Raw genomic sequence first — 23,563 nt, forward strand, 5'->3', positions numbered from 1 at the left:
CCCATCTTAGCCCAAGGAGCAGGGAATTCCAGCAGCTAGTTCCTCTCACTTACTGTCATTTGCCTTGTAAAAGCCAGGTGGAGGTTCCATCCCTTACACTGTAAACAGGAGATTCCTGGAAATGGTGGAGACCTGGCACAACTGTGTCTACGCTGTTTTAAAGGGGAGAAGCTGCCAGTTTCCCGCCGGATTATGGCAGGAGACAGATTGATCCCCCTGCATAGAATTTCAGAGCGTCTTAGATGGGTTAAGTTGTATAAAAAAATGGGTTAGTAAGGTATACACCTCAAAGCGAAGAAAATCTTCTACTATTAGAGAAGAAAAAGAAACAGATGGAAAAGTAAAGCAACACAAAGGTAAGCATTGCTGTTTTTTAAAAAACCTATCTACAGGTTCAATTGGACAGGATAGTCTAACGTGGGAGATAGCTCAGGCCTCCTAGTGGTCAGAAAAGCAAGGCATTGGCAAAGGTCTGGGAGCAGATGGCCAACCCATTCTTTCAACAGTAGCGGCTTAAGTGAAGGTCTTTGAAGGACAGGAAAAATTTGTGTAAAAAATTAGTTTGTTGTTTCTGTTGATATCTATCCCCTCCTGAAGGCGTTGGCTCTTTACTGTGGTATGTGCCCACAGGCATTGGTCGCCTTCTGATACTATGCCCAAGTGACCATTATGCATGTATAAGCCTGGGCAGGCTACTCGACCGTGAGGCATCACAAATTAGCCCAATTCTGTCCTTTCACTGAGTCTGTACACATGCAATTCCAACAGGGGATACTGTACAATGATTAGTTGTGGGAACACTGGTGAATTTTTCTTCTTTAACCCAAGAGCACTAAGGCCAATTTCAGCCAATTGTGTGTTCCGTGTCCTACTTGCCTGACTTACCTTGAAGTGATATTCTGAGTACATCTTACCTATACCATTTAGTAATTAATGAGGCTAATTTCCTGGCACCCTTATGCCCGGCACTGCGCTTGTCCAGGCCCAGCTGTGGCCAAATTTGGTATAACGGGCCATTAAAATAGCTTGATTGTAGTCCCCACATAAGCCCATCCCTGGCAGGGTCTTGTGCTAGTAAAAGGCAGAGGAAAAAAGACTGCAACTGCATGCCAGGCTGCTGGCCTTGGGGCCTTCAAGCATTGAAGATCATGTAGATATTTTTAAAAATTACAACCTGTAGGATTCTCTTCATCTTGCTGTCAGGTCTCCAGACTCTCCAAGCTGAGAAGGGATTCAGCACGTCCATTACCACTTTCTTTGGGTGTCCCCGTATCTAGGCATCCATGGGCCGCATTGCCAGGAAATTGAGATGGAATGCCATGAACACCCCCTCCTGCCTCATTTACATGACTACAGTTGGCCTGTGTCTACTGAAGATGCAAACCCTGCTCTGCTCCTCGGGTATCTTAGGGCTATGTAAAGGAGGTGGAGACCCTGTGAAATGAGTTTCTGCCCCCTTTTCCTGACCTCTGTGTTGGGAGAATGGGCAACAGTCAGGAAAATCAGACCAATATATATTGATGAAGTCCCCCCTAAACTTTCTTCTCTAGACTATCCTAATAGTTCATTCCTGTTACACGTGGGATCATTCTTGTTGCTCGTATATCCCTTTTGCAACCAAAATTGTGCAAAGTACTTTAAGTGTGGTTTGACCAATGCTTTATAAAGCCTCAACATAATGTCTGTAGTCTTGTACTCCTCCGCTCCTAATACCCTATCTGCTTTTTAATTGTTTCTGAACATTGAAAATAACGAGTCTGCTGTTACTCTAAGGTCCCTTTCAAAGCCTCCCAGTACTAATTTTGTTCCTTTATACTTTGTTGCTCATATTTTCTCTATTTTGCCTGCCTCATGTCGTAAATGTTCTAAATCTTTCTGCATGTTGTTAACTGCACCCTTACTGCTCTCCCTATTTTTATATTGTCTGCAAATTGAGCAATCTTACAATTTGTTTCTACTTTCAGTTTATTTAAATACATACATCCAAGCATTGATGCCTTAGAAACTCCATTCAACACACACTAGACCCTGAGAGATTATTCAACACCTCCCCCAATCTGATATCACATCTTACTGAGTACTCTGCTCCCTACTTTTTTAATCAATGTTCTATCCTGGATTCCCATAGTTTTTATTAGTAGTCATTCATTTGGGACTTTGTCAAAGGCCTTGCTAAAAATCCAAATTTTTCACCATCCACGTCCTGCTATCTACTCTATTTGTAATGTCCTCAAAGAAGTTTGTCCTTTTTAGTAACAAAGGACAAACTACAGAATTTGTCCTTTTCTTACCTGCATCTGTAGTGTGGTCAAGTTTGACTCCAGTTCATGTTTACTTGGCACATCTTTGCGAACCTTTTGAATCTTTCTCTTTTCCTCAGCCAGCTGAATATTCAAGAATCGGATTTCCTCTTCCATACTGTGTAATTCCACATCTCCATTACTAATCAGTGAGTCCTGAATGCTTAGCTTCTCATAGAAAATACAAACTTCCTCTTCTCTTTCAATCAAATGTATTCCTCTGTAAACAAAAAAGACACAAACGCTGCATCAGATTATTGTTTTCTTGTTTCCCCACTCTCATTTGTGTAGTTCATTGTTAGAGGTTTTTCTACCAACTAGAAACAACTGGACTTCAGTTTGACACATTCTGAATGAGGACTTTTACACTGTGGACATACTGAGACTTTAAAGAAGCTTTTGCTGTATGTCCTTGAAGAAGTAAAATGTATTCTATTATGAATAATTGGTCTCCTGTGGCATTGCTCATGGACAATCTTTCTTCAAGTCTATTTACTCTATTACTAGTGAATCTCTAGTGGCATTGCTTAGGGGTAATCTATGGTCTGGAATGTTTGTGATGTCTAGTTATGTTGAACATAGCGACTTAGAAACAGGAGTGCTCCTGCCAGCTTCACATTACAACCACAGGCCCCGGCGGGCTTGCTAATCCCTCCCAATCATATTCCTACTAATTCAAATTAAGCAATTGATATAACACAGCGCTAAAAAGATTTAAATTAACCAGTAATTCAAATTAACATAATAGGTTGTATTTGTGTAAGATTTAAGTACTTTATTCGTTTATTCTTCCTTCTTCCCTCCTCAAACCTTCCTTCTTTTCTCAATAACTTACATAATTATAAAAGATTTTTTGCCTGTACCTCCCATGGCAGATTCATAGTGCTTTTTGAAGCTATTATTGGTGTAACATTGCCCAGAGAAGTTATTCCTAATTTTGAGCCTCCAATAACCAGAACCTGAAATCTCGCTGTGGTCTGTGAATGACAAATGGACTGACTGTAGCTGAAGTATCCAAAATTAGCAATACAAAGCTAGGTGGGAAAGTAAGCTGTGAGGAGGTCGCAAAGAGGCTGCAAAGGGATATAGAGAGGTTAAGTGATTGGGCAAGAAGGTGGCAGATGGAGTATAATGTGGGGAAATGTGAAATTATACACTTTGGAAGGAAGAATAGAAAAGCAGAATTTTTTTTAGAAGGTGGGAGACTAGTAAATGTTGGTATGCAGAGGGATTTGGGTGTCCTTGTGCATGAATCACAGAAAGTTAACATGCAGGTACAGCAAGCAATTGGGAAAGCAAATGGTATGTTGGCAAGGGGGTTGGAGTATAAGAGTAAGGAAGTCTTGCTGCAATTGTACAGGACTCTGGTGAGACCACACCTGGAGTACTGTGTACAGTTTTGGTCTCCTTACCTAAGGAAGGATGGAGGGGGTTCAACGAAGGTTCACTAGATTGATTCCTGGGATGAGAGGGTTGTCCTTTGAGGAGAGATTGAGCAGAATGGGCCTATATTCTCTGGAGTTTAGAAGAATGAGAGGTGATCTCATCGAAATGTATAAAATTCTAAGCGAGCTTGACAGGGTAGAAGCTGAGAAGCTGTTTCCCCGGCTGGAGAGTCTAGAACTAGGAGTCATCGTCTAAGGATAAGGGGTCGGCTATTTAGGACTGAGACGAGGAAAAATTTCTTCACTCAGAGGTTTGTAAAACTTTGGAATTCTCTACCCCAAAGCGCTGTGGGTGCTCAGTTGTTGAGTATATTCAAAACTGAGATTGATAGATTTTTGGACACTAAGGGAATCAAGGGATATGGGGAAAGGATGGGAAAGTGGAGTTGAGGTAGAAGATCAGCCACGATCTTACTGAATGGCGGAGCAGGCTCGCGGGGCCGTATGGCCTACTCCTACTCCTATTTCTTATGTCCTTATGTTCTTAACGTCAAAGCACCTCATAGATATCCTCTCTGATCCTGACAGAAACATCAGCATCCCTCAGCTCTGCAAAAAACTCATCCCAAACAACACTATTAGCTTCTTATTTTAATTCTTCCGCCTGGTTTGTCACGGTACATTCTGGATACTTAAGTTCCACAGGAGTATGGTGAAAACTATAACTTTCTCTTTCTTTCTCACTTGGACACTCACAGTTTCACCAGAGGAGCTAGAGCTCCCTGGTTCTTTTTGACTTCGCTGTCATGTGACATAGGTTGTTGTGGTGCAGTTTGGGTAATATATTTTCACAGGCACAGGATAAAAACCATAATATCCATATCAGAGTATTTTCCAAATGGTGAGAAAATAGGAACTGTGAAGGAGCAAAGAGATTTTGGAGTCCAAGTGCACAAATCATTAAAAGCCACTAGAAAGGAACAAAAAGCAATCAAAAAGGCTAATGGAATGTTGGCCTTTATCTCATGGGGGCTGGAATACAAAGGAGAGAATCATAGAATTATAGAAAGTTATGGCACAGAGGGAGTCCATTCGGCCCATCATGTCCATGCCGGCCGAAAAAGAGCTATCCAGTTTAATTCCACTTTCCAGCACTTGGTCCGTAGCCTTGTAGGTTACAGCACTTCAAGTGCACATCCAAGTACTTTTTAAATGAGTTGAGGGTTTCTGCCTCTACCACCCTTTCAGGCAGTGAGTTCCAGACCCCCACCACACTCTGGGTGAAAAAATTTCTCCTCAGCTCCTCACTAATCCTTCTACCAAATACTTTGAATCTATGGCCCCCGGTCACTGACCCCTCTGCTAAGGGAAATAAGTTCTCCCTATCCACTCTATCTAGTCCCCTCATATTTTTATACACCTCAATTAAATCTCCCCTCAGCCTCCTTTGTTCCAAAGAAAACAACCCCAGCCTATCCAATCTTTTCTCATAACTAAAATTCTCCAGCCCTGGCAACATCCTCGAAAATCTCCTCTGTACCCTCTCTAGTGCAATCACATCTTTCCTGTAATGTGATAACCAGAACTGTATGCAGTACTCAAGCTGTGGCCTAACCAATGTTTTATACAGTTCTAGCATAATCTCCCTGCTCTTATATTCTATGCCTCAGCTAATAAAGGAAAGTATCCCGTATGTATTTTTACCACCTTATCTACCTCACCTGCTACCTTCAGGGATCTGTGGACATGCACTCCAAGGTCCCTTTGATCCTCTGGACCTCTCAGTATCCTCCCATTTATTGTGTATTCCCTTGCCTTGTTTGCCCTCCCCAAATGCATTACCTCACACTTCTCTGGATTGAAGTCCATTTGCTACTTTTCTGCCCACCTGACCAGTCCATTGATATCTTCCTGCAGTCCACAGTTTCCTCCTCAATATCAGCCACACAGCCAATTTTTGTATTATCTGCAAACTTCTTGATCAAGCCTCCCACATTCAAGTTCAAATCATTAATATATACCACAAAAAGCAAAGAGAGGATGTTATGCTTCAGCTGTACAGAGCCCTCGTCAGACCCCATCTGGAGCACTGTGTTTAGTTTTGGGCACCACACCTCAGGAAGGATATACTGGTCTTGGAAATCTCTCCCCTAAAAGGCTATGGATGCCGGGACAATTGGGGCTTTCAAGACTGAGAATGATAGATTTTTGTTAGGTAAGGGTATCAAGAGATATGGAGCTACAGAAGGTAAATGGAGTTGAGGTACAGATCAGCCATGATCTAACTGAATGGCAGAGCAGGATCGAGGGGCTGAATGGTCTACTGCTGCTCCTATGTTTCTATGAACTAGTCTGTTCAAAACCTCGGCATTCTATTTGACCCTAAGCTATGCTCTGACCCCATAACATCCATCTCCATCATAAAGATCGTCTACTTCCACCTCCATAACATTGCCCGTCCCTGCCCCTGCCTCAGCTTACATAGAAACATAGAAAATAGGAGCAAGAGTAGGTCATTCGGCCCTTCGGGTCTGCTCCGCCATTCAAAATGATCATGGCTGATCGTCTAACTCAGTAACCTGTTCCTGCTTTTTCCCCATATCCCTTGATCCTTTTAGCATTAAGAAATATATCTATCTCCTTCTTGAATACATCTAATGACTTGGCCTCCACTGCCTTTTGTGGTAGAGAATTCCCCAGGTTCACCACCCTCTGAGAGAAGAAATTTCTCTTCATCTTGGTTCTAAATGGCATACCCCGTATCCTGAGACTGTGACCCCTGGTTCTGGACTCCCCAGCCATCGGGAACATCCTCCCTGCATCTAGTCTGTCTAGTCCTGTTAGAATTTTATATGTTTCGATGAGATCACCTCTCATTCTTCTAAACTCCAGTGAATATAGGCCTAGTCGACCCAATCTCTCCTCATACATCAGTCCTGCCATCCCAGGAATCAGTCTGGTAAACCTTCGTTGCACTCCCTCCATGGCAAGGACATCCTTCCTCAGATAAGGAGACCAAAACTGCACACAATACTCCAGATGTGGTCTCACCAAGGCCCTGTATAACTGCAGTAAGACATTCCTGCTCCTGTACTCAAATCCTCTCACAATGATGGCCAACATACGATTCGCATTCCTAACTGCTTGCTGCACCTGAATGCTCGCTTTCAGCGACTGGCGTACAAGGACTCCCAGGTCTCATTGCACCTCCCCTTTTTCCAATCTATCACCATTCAGATAATAATCTGCCTTTCTGTTTTACAGCCAAAGTGGATAACCTCACATTTATCCATGTTATACTGCATCTGCCATGTTCTTGCCCACTCACCCAACTTGTCTAAATCACATTGGAGCCTCTTTGCATCCTCCTCACAGCTCACATTCCACCCCAGCTTTGAGTCGTCTGCAAATTTGGAAATGTTACATTTAGTTCCCTCATCCAAATCATTGATATATATTGTGAATAGCTGGGGCCCAAGCACTGATCCCTGCGGTACCCACTAGTCACTGCCTGCCACCCGGAAAAAGACCCGTTTATTCCTACTCTCTGTTTCCTGCCTGTCAACAATTCTCAATCCATGCTAGTATATTCCCTCCAATCCCTTGTGGTTTAATTTTGCACACTAACCTCTTGTGTGGGACCTTATTAAAAGCCTTCCGAAAATCCAAATACACCACATCCACTGGTTCTCCCCTATCCATTCTACTAGTTACATCCTCAAAAAACTCCAGTAGATTTGTTAAGCATGATTTCCCTTTCATAAACCCATGCTGACTTTGTCCAATCCCGTTAATGCCCTCCAAGTGTTCTGTTATCACATCTTTTATAATAGACTCTAGCATTTTCCCCACTACTGATGTTAGGCTAATTGGTCTGTAATTCCCTGTTCTTTCTCTCCCTCTTTTTTTAAATAGTGGGGTTACATTTGCCACCCTCCAATCTGTAGGAACTGTTCCAGAGTCTATAGAATTCTGGAAGATGATCACCAATGCATCCACTATTTCCAGGGCCACTGGGATGTAGATTATCAGGCCCTGGGGATTTGTCAGCCTTTAGCCCCATTAATTTCCCTAGCACTATTTTTACACTAATACTGGTTTCCTTCAGTTCCTCCCTCTCACTAGACCCTTGGTTCCCTAACATTTCTGGAAGGATATTTGTGTCCTCCTTTGTGAAGACAGGACCAAAGTATGTGTTTAATTGTTCTGCCATTTCTTTGTTCCCCATTATAATTTCCGCCATTTCTGACTATAAGGGACCTACATTTGTCTTCACTAATCTTTTATTTTCTGCTGAAACCCTCATCTATGCTTTTGTTCCCTCCAGACTCAACTATTCCAATGCTTTTCTGACCATCCTCCCATCTTCCATCCTTCATAAACTTAAGCTCATACAAAACTCTGCTGCCTGTATCCTAACCCGCACCAACTACCACTCACCCATTATCCCTGTGCTCGCTGACCTTCACTGGCTCCCGGGTCCACCAACGGCTCAATTTTAAAATTTTTATCGTCGTGTTCAAATCCCTCCATCCCTATCTCTATACATAGGGATAGGAACAGGAGTAAGCCATTTAGCACCTCGAGCCTGTTCCGCCATTCAATGAGATCATAGCTGATCTGTGATCTAACTCCATATACCCGCCTTAGCCCTTTTTTCCCTTAATACCTTTGGTTAACAAAAATCTATCAATCTCAAATTTAAAATGAACAATTAGCTAGCATCAGCTGTCAATTGCGGAAGAGAGTTCCAAACTTCTACCATCCTTTGCGTGTAGAAGTGTTTCCTAACTTCACTCCTGAAAGTCCTGGCTCTAATTTTAAGGCTATGTCCCCTAATCTTAGATTCCCCAACCAGCAGAAATAGTTTCTCTCTATCTACCCCATCAGTTCCCCTTAATATCTTGAAAACTTCGATCAAATAACCCCCTAATCTTTTAAATTCCAGGGAATACAAACCTGGTTTGTGTAATCTCTCCTCGCAATTGAACCCTTGGAGACCAGGTACCATTCTAGTAAATCAACGCTGCACTCCCTCCAAGGCCAATATAACCTTCCTAAGGTGCAGTGCCCAGAACTGAACACAGTACTCCAGGTGTGGTCTAACCAGGGCTTTGTATAGCTGTAGCATAACTTCTATCCCCTTGTATTCTAGTCCTCTAGGTACAAAGGCCAGCATTCCATTAGCCTTTTTGATTATTTTCAGTACCTGTCCATGACATTTTAATGATCTATGTACATGGGCCCCTAAGTCTCTTTGGACCTCCACTGTTTCGAGCTTTTCACCATTTAGAAAGTACTCTGATCTATTCTTGTTGGGTCCAACGTGGATGCCCTCACACTTGCCTACTTTGAAATCCATTTGCCACATTTTTGCCAATTCACTTCATCTATTAATATCTCTTTGTAATTTTATACTTCCAGCTGCACTGCTTACAATGCTACCTATCTTTGTGGCATTGGCAAACTTGGATATGTGGCTCTCTATCCCGTCATCTAAATCGTTAATAAATATGGAGGGTTGTAGGGCTGTAACTTCTTCCAGCCCTACAACCCTCCAAGAATTTTGCATTCCTCCAACTCTGGCCTCTTGTGCATCTTCCACTCCCTTTGCCCCACCATTGGTGGCTGTGACTTCAGCTGTCTAGGCCCTAAGCTCTGGAATTCACTCCCTAAACCGCTCCCTCTCTTCACTGCTCTCTCCTCCTTTAAGAAGCTCCTTAAAAACCTACCTCTTTGACCAAGCTTTCAGTCACCCGTCCTAATAACTCTTTCTTTGGCTCGGTGTGAAAATTTTTGTTTGATTACGTCCTGTGAAGCACCTTGAGAAATTTTCATACATTAAAGGGGCTAAAAAAATGCAAGTTGTTGTCTGGGAGTCATTTCAGTTAATGTAGATCATGGGTTGGTGTGAAGGGCCCAGATGACCATGTTCGGTGCCCTTTACAATGCTGTGCACTCTGAGAATCCTGCCACCCAGGAAAACTGTGCTCTGTCAAGCTGAGGCCTTCTTTTCACATGGAAAATTAAATAACATGTTGTTATTTGCTTGATGCATCTGTTGAGAGCCGACTAATTGATTTGGCATGTCGTTGTGATGGCTTGAAAAGATCTGGTGGTGTAAAGATTTAATGCATTGTGACCTCACTCCTACAGGAAGTGCTGTCCTGGTGGCACAAAATATCTGCAGTTCAGGTACCAGGAGATGGCATAGATATGTGCCAGCTTCCTTGCGAAGTGTAGGTGCTGAAGATACCCAGGAAAAACTGTTGGGTCAATAATGACAGTTCTGAGGTAAGGTTGGGTGCATAGTGTCTGAGATAAATTTGCACCTGCCTTTCTTGTCCCCTCAAGAACTGCATTTTCTCCTCCTTAGGAGCGCTATTGGAACCCTAAAATCCTAGCCATTTTGCTTCCTGCAAGTGAAACAGCAGCTGAAAGTAAGACTGTGGTAGGAAAAGGAGCTGTAAATAAGTCATGCAGTACAAAATATCAGTCCTAAATGGCAACAAAAAGTAACGCACGAATGAAAATCCTGATACGGCAATAGAAGTAAAAAAATAATGCAAACTTTTCCAACCAACACTGAAAATGCTATGCATTTATAAGAAGCTAACTCTTACAGGCCAGGCCATTTGGATAATCTTGCATCCGTTTTACATGTGAGCAAATATACGGGAGAGGAACTCTGCCAAATCATAAGATTCAGCATGGAAGTTATTACCATGCATTAACAAAATGTATGTTTAAAAATAAAAACATTGAATGTTTTATCAAAAGCAATAACTTGCCTGGATGAGTGCAGCTCCAACAACACTCAAGAAGCTCGACACCATCCAGGACAAAGCAGCCCGCTTGATTGGCACCCCATCCACCACCCTAAACATTCACTCCCTTCACCACCGGTGCACTGTGGCTGCAGTGTGTACCATCCACAGGATGCACTGCAGCAACTTGCCAAGGCTTCTTCGATAGCATCTCCCAAACCCGCGACCTCTACCACCTAGAAGGACAAGAGCAGCAGGCACATGGGAACAACACCACCTGCACGTTCCCTTCCAAGTCACACACCATCCCAACTTGGAAGTATATCGCTGTTCCTTCATTGTCGTTGGGTCAAAATCCTGGAATTCCCTTCCTAACAGCACTGTGGGAGAACCTTCACCACACGGACTGCAGCGGTTCAAGAAGGCAGCTCACCACCACCTACCTTCTCAAGGGCAATTAGGGATGGGCAATAAATGCTGGCCTCACCAGTGACACCCACATCCCATGAACAAATGAAAAAAAAAGGTCCTGGATATTCCATTACAAATCTCAAATTACTTAGTGGTTGATTTAGAAAAAGGTTCAGCCACAGAATTCAGCAAAATATATCATTTGTTAACAACCACATGGTATTTTACACTCTGTTGTCTATTAATAATCTCAGATAATTCCCTGTTTCAGATGTTAATGATACCCTAATATTGTTTCAAGTTTAGTATAATTCAGTTTATTGGAGGTACTGGAATGGCAGCCAAGGGTGCCACACAAAAGGTTGTTACACAAGATAAGGGCTCATGGGATTGGGGGTAAAATATTAGCATGGATAGAGGATTGGATAACGGACAGAAAACAGAGAGTAGGAATAAACGAGTCATTTTCAGGTTGGCAGGCTGTAACTAGTGGAGAACCGCAAGGATCAGTGCTTGGGCCTCAGCCAATTACAATCTACATTAATGACTTAGATGAAGGGATTGATTGTAACGTATCCAAGTTTGCTGATGATACAGAGCTGGGGGGGAAAGTAAGCTGTGAGGAGGACACAAAGAGTCTGCAGAGGGATATGGACAGGTTAAGTGAGTGGGCAAAAAGGTGGCAGATGGAGTATAATGTGGAGAAATGTGAGGTTATTCACTTTGGTAGGAAGAATAGAAAAACAGAATATTTTTAAAATGATGAGTAACTATTAAATGTTGGTGTTCAGAGACATTTGGGTATCCTTGTACACGAAACACAGGAAGTTAACATGCAGGTACAGCAAGCAATTAGAAAGGCAAATGGCATATTGGCCTTTATTGCAAGGCGGTTGGAGTACAACAGTGAGGAAGTCTTGTTGCAATTGTACAGGGCTTCGGTGAGACCTCACCTGATGTACTGTGTACAGTTTTGGTCTCCTTATCTAAGGAAGGATATACTTGCCTTAGAGGCAACGAAGACTCACTAGATTGATTCCAGAGATGAGAGGATTGTCCTATGAGGAGAAATTGAGTAGAATGGGCCTATACTCTCTGGAGCTTAGAAGAATGAGAGGTGATCTCATTGAAACATATAAGATTCTGAGAGGGCTTGACAGGGTAGATGATGAGATGCTGTTTCTCTTGGCTGGAGAGTCTAGAACTAAGGGGTCGGCCATTTAGGACTGAGATGAAGAGGATTGTGAATCTTTGGAATTCTCTACCTCAGAGGGCTGTGGATGCTCGTTGAGTATATTCAAGGCTGAGATCGATAGATTTTTGGACTCTAAGGGAATCAAGGGATATGGGGATCGGGCGGGAATGTGGAGTTGAGATCAAAGATCAGCCATGATCTTATTGAATGGCAGACCAGGCTCGAGGGGCTGTATGGCCTACTCCTGCTCCTATTTCTTATGTTCTTATGTAAGACTTGAGTGAAGTTAAATAACAATTTTGACACTTAAAGAATGCTATTCAATTTGAACAATAAAGATTGGATTTCGACATTATTTCCAAATGAGTGGTGTTATGTAATATGGGGGGGTGGTGGGGAGAATTCCTCTTGCAATGAAAACAGGAAACTGCCTTTTTTCTCTACAATTAACTATCTACTAATGAAATTGCGATTCTGAGAACGTGATCATGTAAGCACGTTGTTAATAATAGGGGAAGAATAGACACTCTCCAGTTTGACTTCAATTGAGGACATCTCATTGTGGTTATCAAGATTTTGTTACTAATTAAATAAGACGTATATTGGGACATTTGCAATACTCCCCAACCTGAAAGATTTGAAAGAGTCATATGGCGGAAGCATACAGCTTGTAATGTGCAGGTATATTTTTCTGTGCTTGTTATTTTAGTGAAAAAGTAGATGTGAGTAAAAACCACTTCATACTCACAGCTACTTTTTGCTACAAATAGTAAACAAGAAAATACATGCTATAGTTAATTGAAAGTAGTAGTTAGTGAGAAAGGGGAAGGAAATGAATGGTATGAGTACTACAATAGTACATTTCGACATATCTTAGCATAAGAATTTCCATTTTAAAATTCCCCCTTTGCTCCTTTTTTGTTAACCCTTTTTGCTTTTCTATCAAGAACTCTCAATTTTAACTATGATTTGGTATCAGACTTCAGACCTCCTCACAGAACAATCCTAGTGCTAGTCAGTTTTTTGAAAATATTGCTTGATCTCTCAGCAGGGTCTGGCCAAGAAGCAGCAAAACTCTTCACATTTACAGGATTGTGAAGCAAGCATCTTTTACACTACAATGTCAAGTCAACTTGGTTTCCTCCCTTTTCTGATCTTGTACCTATCTCAGATTAAACAATTGAAAATATAAATATTCATATATAATTGACAACTATTTTGACAGATTACCTTTCATTGCGACTCTGAACGACAGTCTCATATTTTTCTCGTAGTTGTATCATTTCCTCTTCAGCCTGATTAATCAGAGAACTAAGTTTGATAATTTTTATCTTTTGTCCTTCTCTCTTATCTCCCATATCTCGAAGCGCTTGGTCCATTTTGCAGATAGCCCTCCGCAGGCTATCTCTGATGACGTAACTGTTAGAGTGCTTTAGCTTGTATTTTTGCAGTTGGCTGTGGTGGATATCAGATTAGGTTACAGAGATAAATAACTTATCTATTTTGAGTCACATCTAATGTATACATGAACAATTAGGGTGCTATGTAATACAATGAGGCCAATTTTATATCAGTGGGATAAAAATCAACTCAGTTCCTGATGCTTATGAAATTTTGTTTTGGCACACAAAAAGAAATATCATCTGGGTAATTATTTTTTGCACTGGCACTGGGTGTACAGCTTAGCATTGCCATGACTAAGGTATGTGTCAGCAGTGTTAGCAGCATTGTTGAGGGTAAAATCATTGCATCTTTTCTCAAACTAGCAAGATGGCATTTGTGTCCACTTTAGAAAAAGCTCAAAAAAGGGACTGTAGAGTTGGAATTGTACCACAAAAGCTAACTTATTCTGTCAAAATTTTACATGTAAAAAATGAAGAAGCCTCTCAATCTTTCCTTGAAGAGATGAGAGTTGTCTTACATTTAAGTTTACTTGTCCAAATTTTTTAAAAATTGAAACTTCTGGGGTAGATATGATCATATGAAATATGATCCTGGAGTACAGGCATGTTGAAGTAGATTTTCAATATACAGTGTGGGCATAAAACTGGAGAGGGTATGGGAACTTTAATACAATTGGCATATAAGCCTGAATTTCACCCCCGTTGGCCAGTTAGTGGCAGAGTGGGGAATACCACCCACTCATGTGAATTCACCGCTAATCCACTGCGATTTCCTCCCAGGACTCTCATTTGGTATGCAGAATAGGCTGATGGGTGGGAAGGAAATACAGTTCTACTGCAGCCTTTAAAAGGTTTTAGAGGTAAAGATCACTAATTATTGACATTAACGCACATTAGCTGTTGTCTGTTAAATGACAATATATTCTTATTTCTATTCTGTTGAGGCTAGGTCAATTGAAAATTTCAAAACTGCGATTGATAGATGTTTGTTAGGCAAGAGTATTAAGGGTTACAGAACCAAGGCGTTAAGATACAGATCAGCGATGATCTAACTGAATGGCAGAACAGGCTCGAGGGCTGAATGGCCTACTCCTGTTCTTATGTTCCTAAAACACAGTTGTGTACTTTGTTCACACAATAAAGTTTCCTTTTGTTTAGCATCTATATTTTGAATTTACCTGTCTTTGAGCAGTGTAGTGGTCCTGAGAATTTCCATTTCATTCTGTAAAATCTTGATCTTTTCCCGCATTTCCGCAGATATCTGTGCTGTACTTTGTATGAGATTAACGTACTTGTTTCTCTCATTTTTGATGATCTGATACACTTTAACAAAATTTTTTATGCTACAACACAAAGCAGAACATTAACATTTTCCTTTGGCTGAAACATATGACAACCATAATTTTCTTTATAGAAAATACATGCGGAAAGTTATTTGCACCCTTGATCTGTTTCCCAATTGACTTTAGGAATAATTGGCTAAATATGGCAGTGACAGTCTACATGATACTATATTCATCCAACATATATTGGTGTGCACTTTGGTCATTACCATTGTGTTTAAATATTACTTTTTCTAGCATGTCGAATTAGTGCTGCAATAAATATTATTATTTCTATAAGAATGCAGATGGAAATTGGACTACTGACACCTAGGAGTTTTTCTAAATGTAAGCTCAGGCTCCACCATTCAATATATTATCAAGCACTCGAGCCAAATTTCATATTTCACAATTGTGATTGTCAGTTCTGACATTACTTGGTTTATTTTTCAGTAATCAGGGCCAATTATATATTATTGATACATATGAAAAGATATTTCATAATATTTCTCATTTTTTTTTTAGATAGTTCAGTACTCCATCCCTAGTGATAATTGCAGGTATGTCTGCGACAGGACTGGAACACACATCTTTATTTTAATAGATCTAATATAAAAACATGGAAGTGACTGTAAGCTATATATTTGAGATATGTTAAAAGCTACAGGTACATATATCATAGATAGGTTACAAACTTAGCTAAAGTATGAATTCTGGTTAATTGAAAATGACTCATCAAAAAAAAGAATATTCTTACCTAATCAGCATGGCACTATTTTTCTTCTTAGAATCCTGTAAGCCCAGTTTCTCTCCTTTCAGCTCTTCTATAGTTCGATCACGCTTTTGCTATTTTAAAAATAATATAAAATAACACATTGATCTTGTGAACAAACAGCATTTTTAAAAAAACGTTCCTTCCTGTAATTTGTTTGTTTCCCAAGCTATAATTCTTTCTGTTTGCATTTCTCTGTCTTTTTGTTGTTTCCCATCCTGTCTCTTTTTCTAGGGCTGATTGTAACCCTCTGGGCCGGCTGAGAATATGGTGTGCGGGGGGATTAAAATAGTGTCAGCATCCAGCCCTCCGGTTTGTCGCTGCATTCAGGCCAGCCGGTATTTTAACTACTGAGTTTTGTGAGGCGGGAAGCGTGAGGCCCTCGCCACTGGCAGGAGAGGGCCTCAATGATGATGTCAATCGGACCACAATGCTATTTTAACTTTGTGTCGTGAGGTCGGCACCTGGTGCCGGCCTTGCTCGGATCAGCTTGTCCAGAAGAGGGTCGAAAAGTTAAGTCATTTTTTAATAAAAAGGTTTTCTTGTGGACCAGGAGGAACAAGAGAGCTTCTCCGGGCCCCACAAGGAAACTTAGGGCCCGGACTTCCTACCCCCTCCCACCACTTACCTGACTGCCAGAGACCGTTCCCATGGGTTCTCGACAGCGGCCTCCTGCCATGCTTGCCTGACTCCACCTGCCGTCTTGACCTCATTGATGTCAGGTTCGGGTGGGAGTTAGGCCTGGTATATTTAAATGAGGCCCAGGAGTTAAAATGGCTTCATGTTGGCTGGCCCCAGGCTCACACCTTGCCCCTAGTTAAAATTGGGGCTTCTTTCTCTGTGTACTTCCCACGTATTTTCTCTTCGTTAACTCTGCATCTTTCTGCTTGTTTATATCTCTACATATTTTTTCTTTCGTCTATCTCTTCTCTTTCTAAACTTTTCCCACTCTGTACATTTCTTACCCTATATTGCTGTGTGTCGCCCTATATCTATTTCTTTGTCCTTTTCTTTCTCTTTTTCAGTATGTTTCCTACTCTGTACACTTCTTTCTCTCTCTAAGTTCTCCCTTTCTTTCCCTGCTATCTGATCTCCTATGATAATCATATGGTAATTCATTGGTAGTCGGATCTGGAGCATGGTTGTGATTTTTAGCTGCTAAGATGGAGCTGTTTTTAACCTGAACTGTACCTCTAAGACCACAGCTCAGATACTTCCTCAGGATGCTGCTGCCCGAGACCAAAGGAATGGTCCCCAGCACTCAGAAAAGCAGTTGGGAGGGAGGGAGGGAAGTCCGGGGCGGGGGAGACCTAAACTTTTCTTGTTAGCTCCTGCTCCTCCTGGGCCCACAAGGAAAGTAAAAAAAAAGGAAAACCACTTACCTTTTTGGGTCTCTTCTAACCTCGGCTACTCTACCGACACGTGCCTCCAGTTAAAATGACAGTCGGAGCCTGATCTTCACATTTAAAGAAAGACCCTACTGGCTTCCAGCAGGTGTCCCTCTCACCTGCTCAGAAGAGCAGGTTAAAATGGGAATCTGGGGGAAGACAGTGGTGCTTCCATGAGTTAGTCCCCATGGCGATTTTAACTGCCCGCCACCCAGTTTCTGCCAGGAGGGCGGGATTAAAATCGATCCTTATAATTCTATAAAACAGACAACGATACAGATTAGGGGCCCTAACATTCCAAGGTTACAGAAACTACTGTAGAGTTTAGCCCTCGCTGTAGAATTTGTCCCCTGATGGTTTTTTTCCATGTTTGCCTGCCTCAAAAATTTTCGTTACCAGCATTCATCAATGAAACACGGAGCAATCGTTAATCATGTGATTGCCTACAACTGATAAGATGTTGGAAAATCTCTGGGAAACAGTGGACACGTGATCACAACTGACCAATGAGATTGCTTTAAAAAAGTCATCAAGACATGAAAGGTCATGTTATGACCTTTGGCCCAAGACATTGCTAGAATATGCTTAATCGAAAAGGTTATGTAATCACTACTGGCCAGTGAAACTGCTCAAAAGGAACATACACCATTTTTTTTTGTATATTATGTATATGTATGTGTATTGCAGGCTAATTTATATTAAGATAAAACAAAGAAATACTGCTGTGATACACATATTCCCAACACTTTTAAATATCATTTATAAAATGAGAATGAGAAATTAACAATTCAGAGGCACCTGAATATTCATAAGATCCCTTGCTTTTTGATCTCTCTCATCAGACCTGATCTGGGCAAGACGGGTTAGATTTACAACCTCTTCACGGGCACGTCTTTGTTCTGCATTGAGATTATCTTCTTGAAGCATACATTTACGTAACAAATGAACCTCTAGCTCCGTCATCGCAATCTGCACATAAAAGAAAATTGGTATTTTAACAGTCACATTTCAGAAAACAAAAGATGATTTTTACAATAGTTAGAACCCTTTGCTGCAGATATCTTTTTGTGAGGCATTCATCTCATTATCAATCATTTTAGATGTTAACAATGGAAACTAATTTGTAAACAAAAATGCAGAATAGGAAGTACTATAGTTCGTCTTAGTTTATCGGTCTGTTTTGTAATTAGCTGAAGTAAGTTATAGTTATACTATAACCGCCCCATCTCCAATCTCCCTTTCCTCTCCAAAGTCCTTGAACGTATTGTCATCTTCCAAATCCATGCCCATCTTTCCCTCAACTCCATGTTTGAACCTCTCCAATCAGGTTTCCATCCCTGCCACAGTACTAAAGTGGCCCTATTCAAAATCAAAAATGACATTCTATGTGACTGTGACTGTAATGTACTTTCCTTCCTACCTGTCTGCAGCCTTTGACACATTTGACCACACCTTCCTCCTCCAACACCTCTCCTCTGTTGTCCAATTGATTTGAAGTGCCCTTGCCTGGTTCCATTCTTATTATCCAGTCGTAGCCAGAGAATCTCCTGCAGTGGCTTTTCTTCCCACTCCTGCACCGTTACCTCTGGAGTCCCCCAAAGCTCTCTCCTTGGCCCCACCTACTTCTCATCTACATGCTGTCCCTCGGCAACATTATCTGAATACACAATGTCAGGTTCCACATGTACGCTGACGACACCCAGCTCTACCTCTCCACCCCCTCTCTCAACCCCTCCACTACCTCAGTGTTGTCAAGTTGCTTCTCTGACATCTAGTACAGGATGAGCAAAGTTTCCTTGAATTAAACATTGGGAAGACCGAAGCCATTGTCTTCGGCCCCCACCACAAACTCGGTTCCCTAGCTACTGATTCCATCCCCCTACCTGGCTGGTGTCTTAGGCTGAACCAGACTGCTTGCAACCTCGGTGTCCTGTTTAATCCTGAGCTGAGCTTCCAACTTCATATCCTCTCCATCACCAAGACCGCCTACTTCCACCTGCGTAATATCGCCCATCTCTGCCACTGCCTCAGCTCATCTGCTGCTGAAACACTCACCCATGCTTTTGTTACCTCCAGACTCGACTATTCCAATGTTCTCCTGGCCGGCTTCCCATCTTCCATCTTCCATAAACTGGAGCTTATCCAAACCTCTTCTATCCGTATCCTTACTCGCACCAAGTCTCGTTCATCCATCACCCTTGTGCTCGCTAACCTTCATTGGCTCCCAGTGCCAGAAAGCCTCAATTTTAATTCTCATCCTCATGTTGAAATCCCTCCATGGTCTTGCCCCTCCCTATCTCTGTAACCTTCTCCAGCCCTCCAACAACTCTCCGTTCCTCCAATTCCAGCCTCTTGTGCATCCCCGGCTTCCTTCGCCCCACCATTGGCGGCCATGCTTTCAACCATCTAGGCTTAAACTCTGGAATTTTCTCCCTAAACCTCTCCGCCTCGCCACCTCTCTCTCTTCCTTTAAGATACTCCTTGAAACCTACCACGTCACCTGTCCTAATGTCTCCTTATTTGGCACGGTGTCAATTTTTTTGTCTGATTACACTCCTGTAAACGCCTTGGGACATTTTAATACGTTAAAGGCGCTAGATAAGTGCAACTTGTTATTGTTGCTATCTGGACTTACCTGCTGGTTTAATTCAACATTGAACATTTAAACACTGTAAATGAAACTTGATGAAAAGTCACAATTTCTCAGTTAAAGAGTTCCATACTTTATGAGAACAGAATCTAAAAGAAGTATGCATTGAATGGATTTATGCTGGCTCACCCGCTGTAACAACAAAGATACATGAAAAATATAAGTATTAGTCACTTTCTAGGAACCCTTCAAATCCTGGATTTTCAAATATCCTTTACAGAATCCAATTGAGAAAAAGAAAGAGAATAAAAGTGTGGGGAATTAAACCTATGAATATTTGAGTGGCAACAAAAAAACCTATACAAGAATAATATAACAATTTACTATAATTTTGTAATGATTATATCCAATTAGTAGAACTAGTGCAACTGAAATTTATTTTTGTGTTATTCCTTGGAAGTTTGAGCCATACAGATCAGGAAAGTCACATGTTCAATCGCAAGTCTGTGCTGAGCTGATCGCAGCTGATACAGCAGTAAAGCTGTGTTAATGTCCCTTGGTTAGGAAGGGGGAAATAAACAAAAAAGGTTCCCACACCTGACTGCTATCTAGTCATCCCATTTGGAAGTGATTCTGTGTACTCAGCAGGTGAGAGTCACACATGATAATTGGCCAGTAAGATGAAGTTAGTGGAGGGGCACTGAAGGTAGTGGAACTGTACCTCAGTAAGGAGTCAATTACTTCAGGAGAGGAAGGGAACAGAGAAAATTGGTGAGAAAAAGAAAGTAAAGTTTGGCTACCATTGTGTATGATGTTTCCAGAAATATTAAATTTGTACATAACCACCGGATTAGTAGAATGAACTGACCCACTGAAAATACCACCACCTCCTCTTCACCTTCAATGGCACCGCCAATGCTGAGTCCACAACAACCAATGGATCATCAACGACCAGCCCTACCAACACCATAGCTATGAGAGGAGGACAGCGACAATGTATTCTGCGATGAATAGCTCACCTCCTGACCCCTCAAAACATTTCTACCATCTAAAAGGATCAGGTAAAGAGTGTGATGGAATGCTCATCACTCACCTGGATGGGTGCAGTCCAACAACACTCAAGAAGCTTAACACCAAGAGAGAGCAGTTCTGTTGATCGGCACCCCTGTAAATGGACTCAATATCCACTCCCTCCACCACCAGTACAGTGGCTGCAGTATGTACTACCTACAGCATGCACTATGGCAACTCACTAAGTTTGCTTCAACAGCACCTCCCAGCCCCATGACCTCTACCATCAAGGACAACAGCAGCAAGATCCGATGTTTCTGTAATTTTTCTGCTGAAGTTATGGCAGATGATCGGAAGCATCCTTGTGGAAATTCACCCTCATTCCTTCCTCATTACTGGGTCAAAATTCTGGAATTTCCTACCTACCACCATTGTGGAGGTATCATCACCACGAAGACTGCAAGGTTTCAAGATAAAAGTTCACCACCACCTTCTCAGGGCAACTAGGGATTGGCAATAAATGCGGACTTGTTTGCGCACTCACATCCCAAAAACAAATTTTAAAAATTACAGCTTACCTGGTCTGCTAGTTTTCTTTTGAGACCTTTAACGTCATTTTCCAGTTCATTCCTCCTTTCCAACAATGCCCCACTACTAGGGAAAGATTCTATCTGCAGTAAAAGAAAATGAAAAACTGAAAAAAATTAAAGTGCATACAAAACACGTTCAATTATAAATTGCGTGAAATGACGTTATTGTTTAGAATATAAACACAATGGGCTCAATTTTTAAGCGGCGGCTTAGCAGCAGTTGGGGTGGGGGTGGTCAATGGGCGCGTGGGTAACCCGACTAACAAAATCCTACTGTTTCCCACGCGATCGCAAGTTAATTGGTGGCCCTTAACGCAGCTTCCGGGTTTGCCGTCTGAAAGCTGCGCAGTGGGCGGACTGCGCACTCGCATGACAGGCTGTCAGCTAGAGTGGCTCTATTCAAAGGGCCATAGCTCCAAAGGCGTTTGCTGCAGCAAATACCAGGAAACACACAATATGGAGCAGCACAGGGGCAAGCTTGCTCCGAGATTTAGCGATGCCTCACTGCAGCAGCTACTGGATGGGGTGAAGAGGAAGAGGGGAGTCTTCTACTCCGCGGACAGGAGGAAGTGCCCTGCCTCTGCCACCAAGAAGGCCTGGCTTGAGGTGGCAGAGGAGGTCACCAGCAACAGCAACATATATCCCGGACCTGGGTCCAGCACAGGAAGCGCTTCAATGACCTAACTAGGTCAGCAAAAGTGAGTACACTTACTGATTCTCCTACATTCCGTGTTCCACATCACCGCCCACCGCCCACCGCCCCCCACCCCCCCAACTCATTCTACACTGTCAAGACATCACATCACACCCACTTAAGGCTCATCCTCAACTTACCTGCACTTCCTCACCTCCCCATTAGTCATCCCACCACTACCATTCACCCCAATCCTCATCCAATGTGATGGCTCTGTCTCATACTGATGCACCTCTTTCACGGTCAGCCTCACCCAAAGCAAAGCAATGTTGGCCACTTCACCATCACTCACTCATATGTCTGTACTTTCTCCCCTTCTTGGAGAAGAGAGCACAAAATGCAAGCGAGAGGGCAAGGACTGGAGGCGGGCCACGACAAGTAGTGGTCCTCACACATGTGGAGCATGAGGCGCTGGAGATCAGCCGCACCCTCAAGTGCCTTTCCGTCGGGGACGCCAAGCCTGGCACCCCACAAACGTCTGGTGACGCAACTTTAACATTCATCACACAACATAAATTGATCTTAGCAATGCTTGCCACGTTCAACACCTCGGTATGCTCATCGCAACATGATACATCTGTGATGATGCTTAACATTGCCTTCTGTTCTCTTACAGGCCTTTTAACGACCGCAGTGACGGCAGAGGACGATTCCTCAGAGGACCTGCCGGCATCTGAGGGTGCACCGACACATCATAGCGAACCATCCACCAGCACACATACTCACACCTCGGTGGGTCCTTGTAGTCAGTTAGTTGGTTTGGGTGAGTCACCACACACAAGTGAGCACGAGCAGGCACTGGTGGCAGGGGCAGCTGTGGAGAGTCCGCATCAGTGGGCGCAATCCTCTCCAGGCTCTGCTCATCTGGACGCAGATGCTGAATCCCGGGGGCCATCCTTTAAAAGGAGAATGATCGAGGGACAGCAGCACATTTGCGAGGTACTGGAACAGGTGCCACGCGCACTCTCCACAATAGTGCAGAGGATGGAGGAGTCCAACTCCTGCATGAGTGGAACGTGGCACAGGTACGGGAGGGAATCTCTGAGATACTGTCACAGGGATGTGAGCAACTGTCTGAGATAGTGTCGCAGGTAAGTGCAGGAATGTCTGCGATGGAGAGAAGGCTAGCCTCTGTTGAGCTTCAAGCACGGCTCACAAATGAGTCCATTCAGGCCCTAACAACAGTCGTTCGGACTCAGGGTGAACAACATTTTGTCACCTTAAACAGGCAGACAGATACTTTACAACTAGGCTTCCAAGACATCATACATGTGCTCCAAACTGTTCTCCAGCAGGGTGGTAGGAGTGATGAGGGCCTGGTCCAGGAGATGTATGATAGTGAAAGTGGGGACGCCACTCAAAGCGCTCCCTTGTCTTACCCGTTGCCCCCCTCTGTAACCCGCAATGCTGCCTCCTCTCCAGGTGGCCGAGTCTGGCCCTGCACATGTGCAGGTGGAGCAGTCTTTGGAGGGGCCCTTACGGGCTCCAAAGCTCAGGGGGCCTAGGCCAAAAGCATCTAAGCAGTCAGGGCATGAACATGAGCAACCTGCCACTACCTCTGCTGCAGCCACAGGGGATGCACCACGTAGAAGCAGTAGGAAGAGGAAGGCTCAGGGTTTGTGAGCATGAAGGGTATGCACAGGGGTGTCTGACAGATGGTCATATTTTTCATTTATATTTGGTTTTTGTTAAAGTCACATTAAATGTTATCATTTCACCACTACTGCCACGTCGT

General features: G+C 42.7%; 1 protein-coding gene across 1 annotated transcript in view; it reads right to left on the bottom strand.

Moving 5' to 3' along the window:
• ccdc146 (coiled-coil domain containing 146) overlaps nt 1–23,563 on the bottom strand; it is a 124,468-nt gene that overhangs the window by 23,451 nt on the left and 77,454 nt on the right. The window contains exons 10-15 of the mRNA XM_068005371.1: nt 21,123–21,215; nt 17,742–17,912; nt 15,541–15,629; nt 14,640–14,804; nt 13,289–13,513; nt 2,292–2,520 (exon numbers count right to left, since the gene is read on the bottom strand). Of these exons, the coding sequence (XP_067861472.1) occupies nt 2,292–2,520; nt 13,289–13,513; nt 14,640–14,804; nt 15,541–15,629; nt 17,742–17,912; nt 21,123–21,215 (972 nt within the window). The remainder of the gene's footprint in view (nt 1–2,291; nt 2,521–13,288; nt 13,514–14,639; nt 14,805–15,540; nt 15,630–17,741; nt 17,913–21,122; nt 21,216–23,563) is intronic.

Source organism: Heptranchias perlo, chromosome 24 (genome assembly GCF_035084215.1).
Source record: "Heptranchias perlo isolate sHepPer1 chromosome 24, sHepPer1.hap1, whole genome shotgun sequence".
In the NCBI taxonomy this organism is placed as follows: Eukaryota; Metazoa; Chordata; class Chondrichthyes; order Hexanchiformes; family Hexanchidae; genus Heptranchias; species Heptranchias perlo.